At 36.1% G+C, this 10,436-nt stretch overlaps 1 protein-coding gene across 1 annotated transcript; it reads right to left on the reverse strand.

The window, feature by feature from the left end:
- Window positions 1-8,494: 8,494 nt before the first annotated feature.
- Window positions 8,495-9,880, reverse strand: LOC128553108 (piggyBac transposable element-derived protein 4-like). Its single transcript, XM_053534222.1, has one exon. The coding sequence runs from the start codon at window positions 9,878-9,880 to the stop codon at window positions 8,495-8,497; it is 1,386 nt and encodes a 461-aa protein (XP_053390197.1).
- Window positions 9,881-10,436: the final 556 nt, after the last annotated feature.

A 10,436-nucleotide genomic window follows, 5' to 3' on the forward strand; every position in this document is an offset into this window, starting at 1 on the left:
TAAAATATTACCACTTTGAAAATTGCCGGTTGTAAGAAGCCTGTCGCAGGAAAATATTCTCGCATCCTTTGCTTTGTCCAGTCAAAAGATAATTATATCAATATTTACCTGTTGAAGTATTGAAATGTTAAATGTTATAAAATCAATGTTCATGATAATTTTCCTTAATAAATTCTTTTAGCCGCGACTACAATGACAACATGTTATTAGAAATTATTTGTATCTTATTACTTCCATAGGGCGTTTGCCTGACGATTGTAGGAGAATTCTCAATATTCTCCAAGATCCGTTGCCGTTTTCTCGTTTCATCGCCAAATCCACATGGTAGAAATTATTAAAAGCAGGAAAAGGAATAAAAAAAGTGTCAGAAAAAATTGAGTACATCGTATTTTATTTAAGGTGTTTGTTTTAAGAGGATGTTAGACCTTTTTGATTGATACTAGTATTAGAATAGCTCCATCGCAATCTTTTTGAAGAGATATAGTAAATGGTTATATAAAAAAGACATAATTTTATATATCTAATTGTTCTTCCGTACCTCAGAAAACAGTCCGTTACCAGAGGCGACAGGATGGTCAGATAAGATAGACACATTTCCTTCCAGTTGTTTCGAAAAGCAGCACACCTCTGCTCTACACATCGGCAAAAATATAGAAAACGAATAGTTCTACTTGTACATATACATCCATTTCCGTTTGCTGTAGAAATTCACTCGGACATATTTCTATCTGATTTATAACTATTCTCATAGAATTATATACCATGCTGTCATGAAAGTTTAAACCTGACCTACCCGCTGCCTGAATGAACCTAGAATAAATCCGGCAATACTTATTTTGACATGGCAAGAATACAGTTGAGAAATGTTGTTTTTTTCGGTGTTCATGCAAAATGAAGGACAGAATAGGATCGGCAAATCTATGAATCGCCCTAGCGATTCATGTTTAATTTGTCGATGCTATTCTGTCGTTCATTTTGCACGAACGAAAAAAGGTTTAATTTCTTATATTTTCTTTCCATTTGTAAACAAGATTATATTATAAATTGCACATATTTAAAATTGAAATCAGTTTCCCGTCCATTCTGTTCACTGATTATTTTTCTAAAACACTATTTTCTTTTTAAAGCATGAATATATACTATTATATAGGGATTCAAGAAATAGTGTGAACAATTATTAATGATCCATATTAATGTTGTATTTTTTTTTTCAATCCAGTCATGCACAAATAGCACATATATGTAGTTTACTTTTTTAAGTCGTTACAGTTTTTATTCAATTTCTGATTCACATTTTCATCATCTTTTATATTTTGTTCCCTATGTTTCAAATTATTGAACAATGTTGAATAAAAGTGGACGCAATGGAGATTTTTTTTCTCAAGCGTTTATAGGTATAATGCATTTTATATGCATTTACACGCACTATTTTCTTTCTCAACATAGAATGATACTGCATGATATTGCACCTAGTTTAATCCATGTCGATGTATTTTGTTAATGTACCATATCACACGAAAGAATGTAATAAACGAATTGCCATGTTTCTTATTATCAAAGACAACGCGCGCCCTTATGATTCTTACTGAGAACATAAATCGTGGAAATTGAATCACTTTTGAATGTAAATATCATAAATTTGTTCAATAGCTTGAATAGGATTGGCAATGCAAAACTGTATAGAAAAAGTATAGTGCAACAACACACACACTGAATTACGTCACGCACCCGATATGAAATTCAGGCGTCAGTATATGGAAAAATATTGACGTTTCCGGTACCAGTGTAACTTAACGGGGAATAGAAACATGTATGTAATAATTAGATGAACATGCTGGTTTAAACATATCATGCATAAGAAAATATCGAATTGGGAAGATACAATTTTCTTCATTTTACTTCCATTCGTTTCAAAAAAGGGTACAACATCGACGTTGTTTTCTTTGCATGGTCATTTTCTTCCTTCACAATAACATGTTTCGTAAATTTGACAATTCTTGAGATTCTTGTGTATTTTTCTGATTTTTTTTTAAAACGGATTAAACTCATGTTACCAGTATATCTGTTTGATGGTATAATTTGATTTTGTAAACATTTTAAATGTTATTAAAACATATAACTGTTCTGAGGGTACGCTAAATGTAAGAAAAAATGCGTTCAGTAACTTTTGAAATTTTAGCTAAATAACAAATAACGGATGAGCTGTTTTGTGAAGTATTGATTTGTTAATATAAAGACTGTACATCGGTAAGAAAAATTAAATATCTTATGTGTTAAAGAGGAAGTAGAAAATGTATGTCCATTTTCAAAAGTTTAGTTTCGATTTTCTTACAGAAGTTATATAGAGGAGGTGGAAGTTTAAAATGTATGCGGAAGATTTAGCGTTCACTAAACGCGTGTCATACTCATGTGACTTAAAGTAAACTTTTTACCCAAATACAATTTTAAGATTCCTTTGGTGGATCACATGCAATACTTGTGTTTGGTGCCGGAAGGTACCTTTCTTCAGGGTCAGAGTTAAGTATAATCTAAATATTTAAATTTCAATTCAGTTTGTAACATTTCCATTAAAAATCATTCAAATTTAAATGAATAACTATCAAAGCAAAATTTTGCTAATAAAATAGAAAATAGTGGAAACTTCACAGGTCGCTCAATACGACAAAAACGAAAATGTTGCAGGCTCGGTTTGATTTAGCCTGTTCATGGACGGTAGTGGAAATGTATGCTACCGTCCACGCCCTCTAGCCCCGGGTTGAGCAGAACTCAACATTTACACATGCTAAAAGTACAAAAAGCAATTTAGAGACATCCGCAGATGTATTCAAACGGCGGTGAACATGGAACCTTCAATGATACACGTGTTGAGGCGTGTAATTCCATGAAGAGCGGCGTTTGGTCCCCAGATAAAATAATGAGTTTGCCCCAAACGAGAAAACATTGGGCAGAACTAAACAAACTGGAATCTAGGAAGGGGATCTGAGGTTATGGAGCCTGTGTATCACAGGAACTGTCAAAAGACAACATTAAAAAGCAGGCACCATATCCAAGGGGAGATAATACAATACCCAAGGCTATAAAAGCGGGAGTATTGGAGCCACCCAGGCCGAAATGGTCATGTTGAGAAACTAAACAGTACCAATAACACGACATAAAAGTCGTAAAAGACATAAAAACTTTTATTAGATTTCTACTTCCAGATTTCGAATATGGACTTATCCGCACAAATTTTACAAAACACAAGTTTGTCTATTCGACTTCAGACAACGATAATCCGTATATAGCTAATAGCAAAGCAATCTTGTCACCGTCTGTCTATATTTCATGTACAACAATAACGTTGTATATGGGCAAGAATACGTGGATATCGTGTCCATTTATTTTAACAATACAGACTAACGGGTAAAATGACCTTGCAATATTCTGACAAGTTATCAATGGGATTAAAAATTAGATTATTTATTTATTTTATTTTGTTGGGTTTAACGTCGCACCGACACACAATTTTAGGTCATATGGCGACTTTCCAGCTTTAATGGTGGAGGAAGACCCCAGGTGCCCCTCCGTGCACAATGTCATCACGAGCGGGCACCTGGGTAGAACCACCGACCTTCCGTAAGCCAGCTGGATGGCTTCCTCACGTGAAGAATTCTACGCCCCAAATGAGGTTTCGAACCCACATCGATGAGGGGCAAATGGTTTGAAGTCAACGACTCTAACCACTCGGCCACGGAGGCCCCCCCCCCCCCCCAAAAAAAAAAAAAAATTAGATTAATACAAACATATTACGTAAAGGTAAATTCAGTTGACAACGTTTAAAATATTAACATTGTAAAATGACCAGACAAGTTATTTGATCTCAATACAACCTGGTCACATAACTAAAATACATAACAGGAATAGCTTATACATATAAACATCAATTGCACAAACAACATAAATAAACATAAAATTCCATTCCATGAGTGTAGAACCAACTAGGTAAACACGTAATTTACACATACACTGAAACGTTTCCAACAGCTTTAACTTTTTACGTTCACTTGTTTTAAAATAGACGTATCGTTTGGAGATACCGGATCAGAATAACCCTTAAAGCACGATATACTAGTAGTAGAATGTGTTCGTATTCATACGATTATCTACGCATTAAAAATATCGTAATGATAATAAAAATAAATATATAGATAAATAAATAAATAGATAAATAAATAAACACCAACGGGTTAAATTTTTGGTCGTTTCAGCGCTCAAGAACAAAAAATCAGTAGAACCAAAATTGTTATGTCATTTTATACCGATTGCTAAAAGATTTTAGTTTCTAAAAGTGATTTCAATTGAATGCGGTGATAAAATCGTATTACCAGTAAGCACAAGTTCATCATTCAAATACCATATTACATAAGAAAGTAAACATTTCTTATTCAACATGCTTACGTTCGCTCTGCTGTCAGCCTTTTTTGTAGTTTTGGAACCTAGCTAATCAATTTTTTTTGTCATCATGTTTCGCCAATATGCCCACTCCTCACAAAAATATTGTCAGCAGATTAATTTTTAAAGTACTTTTGGGAATTCCAGATTTTAACTTTTCAGCACTGGCGATTACAACGTCAAATTCTAATATATCCAGTATTTGGAGACTAACAAACTAACATGCATTCTTTCGTATGCGCTACTGACAAGTAGCGCTTACGGTACAAAAATAAATACCACTCTAATGAAAATAGTCTATAGAACGCGAGGGCGGTTTTGAGTAATCATAGTTTTAATGTCACGTTGTCTATTATGGAATCCTCTATAGATTCTCATGGCCCAGATACGCATGTTTTATCTCAAAGTGAACATTTGATGACGCTTTTCTCGTGTTTCTCGCCTTTTCGTTAGCCCGGAATTCTCGTGTTGCTATTTGTCGTCTTAAAGACCCACAACGACATAGTGACCTCCTTTTATCCTCCCACATAAAATTGGTGCAAACCAATCTGATGATAATGGTATAATATAGCTATTTGTAAAAGATGACATGTTTAGGCCCCGTCCCTGAATTAATATGTTTTCAAATCTTCATCTGCAAATTTATTCGTACAACCCCCAAGTTCAATAGGAGACCACAGATTACAACCCTTGACATCATCACTTATGTCAGGTTCACTGTCACTGTCCTCAGTGTGTACTGGTGTGTCTACTTTTATTGGACCTCCTGATTTAGTAGATGTACCAGATGTACTGGGATATACATAAGTATTTGAAGACTTTGGTCTCTTTGGTTTGGTCTGTGTAGATTTTTTACCATCAGGTTTGTCATTTTTGGTTTCAGGTTTAGTCTTGGTAGTGGTTTCTGAGTTTGTCTTAGCCGAGGTATTTTGGACGATACTTACAATGTTCTCCTTTTGTAAATTACCACAAATATATGGATGAATGAGCGCTTCTTTGGTCTTGGTTTAACCATAGCAGTAGTAATGGTTCTGCTGTCAAAAAATGATGCATCTGTTGAAACTGGCACAGGACAGATAGACTGAGGGTTCGCACAAGTAGCATCAGTTTCGACATCAGGATTGGACAGTCCTTGTGCAACTTTTGGATTTTCACTTGGAGCTGCCTCAAAAGACTGGCTGGTTGAATATATCAAAAATGGTGCAGTGTCCTTCACGGATATACACTTGTCATTAAATGGGTATATGCCTGATTTTTTAAAGGCAGATGCAATATTTTCTGGGCAAAAGGCCTTAAAGTAGGGCTTAGCAGTTAATTTTGCCACTTCATGTTTAGTGATATATATTCAATGAGTTTTCTGAAGATACTGTTGGCATTCCGAATAATAGTACGATTTCAGTGGACCACAATTATACACCCACGTCCAGGGGTAGATGACTGGTGTGGGGTGGCAACACAAAAAGACCAGACCACATTTTTTTCCTAGCCCAACCTGCAAGTGTCAGAGACAAGTGGGATTTTTGGCCATCATACAGTAGAAGAGTGGCATGTCCATCACTTGTGTTATTAATGGAAGCATGCTTGGCAAAATGTTCTGTCACATACCTTTAAAAATGTTCTGAATTACACCATGCACTGTCTGACATCCCACCTGCAGAGCCCTGCGGTGCATGTCCAATAAGGCTGTCATTCCATCGCTTACCAGGAAAAAAGTAGAACGGTGGGATAAAATTACCCAGTGCGTTGGCTCCACCAATGATGGTTACATTTGAAGATTTTGGAGATGTCACTTGGACTCTCTGCCACAAACTATTTTAGGTGGTGAATGTAGAGTACTGATCCCAGTCTCATCTATGTTGTAAATCTGCCCATGAGAATTCAAAAGGTTACGGTCATGCAAAATATCCTTGAGCTCACGAAAGTATGCATCAATCTTCTCTTGTGATGCTCCCTTAGCCCTTGCAATGTCAAGGTTTTGAGGCTGAACATTCTTAAGATCTGGATGTCTTTTCAGGAACGTGTAAAACCAAACAGTGCTCAAGCCATCAGTAGACATCACTGTCTTTCCAAGACAGCATGTATAGTCTGCAGCTAGATATCTCACATTGGTCATGGTGTATCCATAACCTATAAATGCCATGTATTTGATGTGCTCAGCATGATTTTCCTCTTCAACAGAGGTGAACAAAGTGTCTGGACCTATATGATAGTGAAGGGTCACGTTGTGTCTTGTCCTGTCTCTGGGAGTAGACTCTTGTACATTATAAACTCTGCATGCCCTGTATATAGACATTCAAGACAAGCAGGCCTCGTAGGCTCTTTTCAAATTCTCTCTATCGTAGGGCTTCCTCTCTCTTGGAGCCTTGTGACCCTGGAAAGAAAGTGGGAGATATTGGACTATTGACTACGGTATGGTTTAGGTTTGCAAAAATCATTTTTGTGAATTTGACAGCAGACGGCACGCAAATTACATCTCAATTTCAAGAGAAAGTAAGTTAGAATCAATGTATTTTTGGATCTAAACGGGTCAACGAAGAAGCTGACCGGCAACAAAACTAGGTCAAGTTTGTTTTGGTAGGTGGCGCTGGTTATTGTTGTTGTTCAAAAACGGAAATACCGCGATACCAGATGGAACGCGAAAATAGCAGTTAACAGTATACTTGTCATTTCTCATGTTCTTCATGAAAAGCATGTATAAATACCATCGTGGATATACAATAAAAAACAATTATTTTGAGGTCCGTCTTTTAATTCATCTCAAGGGGAAAGAGTTTTGACAGGTTGACCTCAAATTTTGACATAATTATATGACTAGTTAACAAAATAAGATACTATATGGACATGTTAACACAATTTGACAAGATAACATAGATTTTAACTCATTCAGGCCTGATAACTTATCTCTGATAAGAGTCTAAGGGTTTATCTATAGCTGGAGTCTACAGCAAAAGTGATAAACTGATAAATCCTGTACAAGGATTTTGAACAACATGCACATGCCATGCAAAAAAGGTTGTAACTGGGTCATTATGAAATACAGACTCACCAAACTTCATATGCATATTGGACATACTTGTACCTTTCTTGTGATGTAAGTTAATCCAATATATTTTGTATTTAATTAAATTCCAAGGCTTGAATAAACACAAAACACTGCACAATTACACTGAATTTTCCTGATTTCACAGACTTTGCACTTATTTTCTTTTTATTTTCATTGAATAACACACTTTCAAGGAAGCTGGTAGTGTTTTTTTCTAATTTTATATAGAAAAAAATGTAAAAAAGCTATATATATATATGTATATATATACATGTATGTACATTATTTACAATAAAGATCTGGGCATACTGTCAAATAAAATCATTTCACTTATATACAGTAATGTACAATATATATGTGTATTTTTTTTTTGTTTATTTTTTTATTTTTTTATTTTTTTTTTTTAGGGAAGGAGGTACTTAATTTTTTAATTTGCTACCAACTCCTTGATGTTCACTATATATTTTTTCCTTTGCGCTTTATATATTCCTGTATTTTCCACATATCGAATAATGAATAACGCGCACAATTTCACTTTCACATAACTAGTCGCGACACTGCATTGGCTCAATAAACACACATTTCTAATTTAGCACACTTTCAAGACGGCAAGTAATTATTTTGAATTTTTTAAAATGTAGAAATGTTAAATAATTTATAGACATTATAATGAAACATATTTACATCAAATGTCATTCTTGTTGACTGACGTGTAATGATGATACCATATAGGGGACGCGCCATGAGAAAACCAACATAACGCGTCTGCGACCAGCATGGATCTAGACCAGACTGTGCTTACGCGCAGTCTGATCTAGATCCATGCTGGTCCGAAATACACTATGTTAGGTTTCTCTTGATGCGGCTTATACATACACAGATGCTGTTGTAAATAGAGAAGTTAAGCAGTAAATTTATAGATTGTTATATTTATATTTATTTTATTTAATATTTTGTTAATGAATTACAAGCCCTCTTGATGTTCAGAGATTTAATTTATTTACACACTGATTTTGAGCACTATTTCCCAAATCGCTCCGGAAATTTTTCAACGTGGTACGGCTTATAGCACTCAACACAAAGATTCACTCCGCATCCTTCACAACCATACTGTGTTTCGCGTCGCTTTCCATTTTTTGAACACATCTTACAGGTTCGCCTTTTTCCCAAATTAGCCGGCCAGCATATCCTGCCTTGTAGCTGAATATTTTCCTTGAGCACGTCGCGTTTCCTTTTCTGCATAAAGTCCCCAATTAGCTGCTTCGCGAGTTTCTTTCGAAAATCCAGTTGTGTCAGTGGCTTAGGTTTTCCTGTTCTTGTCTTCTGTTGGTGATTTGGTGATTCCTTCATCAGAATATAGGCTCCAACTATGGCAAGATCAACTAAAAACCAGAAAAGATATTTCCACCACTTGGCTGACTTGCGCGCTAGACTGTACATTGCCCGTAGCTGATCCGCATGGTCAACACCGTTCATGTACTTTGTGTAATTTCGTACGGACTCCGGGCAAGAAACATCTTTCTGACTTCCGTCTTTCTGCCTTCGTTGAACTGTTGTCCTCGGCGTTGTTGGATCGAAGTTTGTAGATAAAATAAATACGGTCTTCTTGTCCCTCCAAGCTGTCGCAACCATGTTTCCTTTCTGCATCATGATAGATGTCCCTTGTTCCTTCAGCTTCTGCTGTTTTATTTCGTCCGGAATTCCTCGTCTGTTGGATCTAAATGTTCCACTCGCGTAAGTTCCTTGCTGTTGTAATTCCTCGAATAGTCCTACCGTAGTGAAATAATTGTCACAATACACATGATGTCCGCGATTCAAAATTGGTGTTACTAAATCCATCACAACTCGTTCCCCTAAACCCTTGTCTCCGTCACGGTTCTCCTTACCTAAATACACTTGAATGTCATTCACATATCTATTGTGAGGGTCCGCCCTTACCCACACTTTGATCCCACGTTTAGTCGGCTTCATTGGCACATATTGTTTGAATCCTAAGCGACCGGTATATCCAATCATAGCCTCATCAACTGTCGTTTCACGGTGCGGTTTATAATTGGCCATCAAATTTATACGCACGGCTTCAAGAATCGGTCGAACATGTGAAAGTTTGTCATGGCCTGGTTGTCCGCGTGCCGGATTGCATGATGTGTCAGCTACGTGGAAGTACTTACTGATTTTATCATACCGATCGCGTGTCATTCTCTCTTTTATTCCACATGGACTAAACATAGGATCACTACTCCAGTACATATCCAAATTTGGTGCTGCAATAATCCCCATCACAATCTGAAATCCAAGATAGGCTCTTATTTCACTAAATGTAACGTTCCTCCATTTATCATCAGGTTTCTCCAGCTGCTTTTTTGTTGCATATTTGTTGGTCTCATCCACGATTTGTTGAATCATCTGGGGTGTGAATAATAAATTTAAAAAATCCATTTCAGTTTTATTTACATCCATAATCACGGAAGGTCCCGGATTTCCACTGAAAACGTTAACATTTATCGGTCTAAAATTTGCACTCCATTCTTGTACCCCACCCACTTCCTCGTCACGTCGCTAAATATTTGGGAAAGCCCTTTGTGTTTATAATTTTAAACCAATCAAACGTTTTTTAACAAGGGGTTGATCACGCATTAATACGGGACCCGACTTACGCTATATCGTTATCATCACGCATTAATAAGGGATCCGACTTGGAGCGCTTATCTCATATCACGGATTTTCAAGGGATTAGGCCTGAATGAGTTAACATAATAGCAAACTCGATAGACAAGATAAAATGGTATTTTGGCAGGATAACATAGCATTTGACATAATAAGACACTGTTTTAACAAGTAAATACAACAATTTGACAAGTTAACATGTCTAGTTGACAAATTAGGACACTATTTGGACAAGTTAACATCACTCTTTGACCGAATGATATAACATATTAACATAATAAAACACTGTTTTGAC

This window comes from Mercenaria mercenaria, unplaced genomic scaffold, assembly GCF_021730395.1.
Source record: "Mercenaria mercenaria strain notata unplaced genomic scaffold, MADL_Memer_1 contig_3485, whole genome shotgun sequence".
Taxonomy (NCBI): domain Eukaryota; kingdom Metazoa; phylum Mollusca; class Bivalvia; order Venerida; family Veneridae; genus Mercenaria; species Mercenaria mercenaria.

What these genes read in the sequence shown, in the direction of transcription:
- LOC128553108 (XM_053534222.1), bottom strand. Translation starts at nt 9,880, where the DNA reads ATGATTCAACAAATCGTGGATGAGACCAACAAATATGCAACAAAAAAG.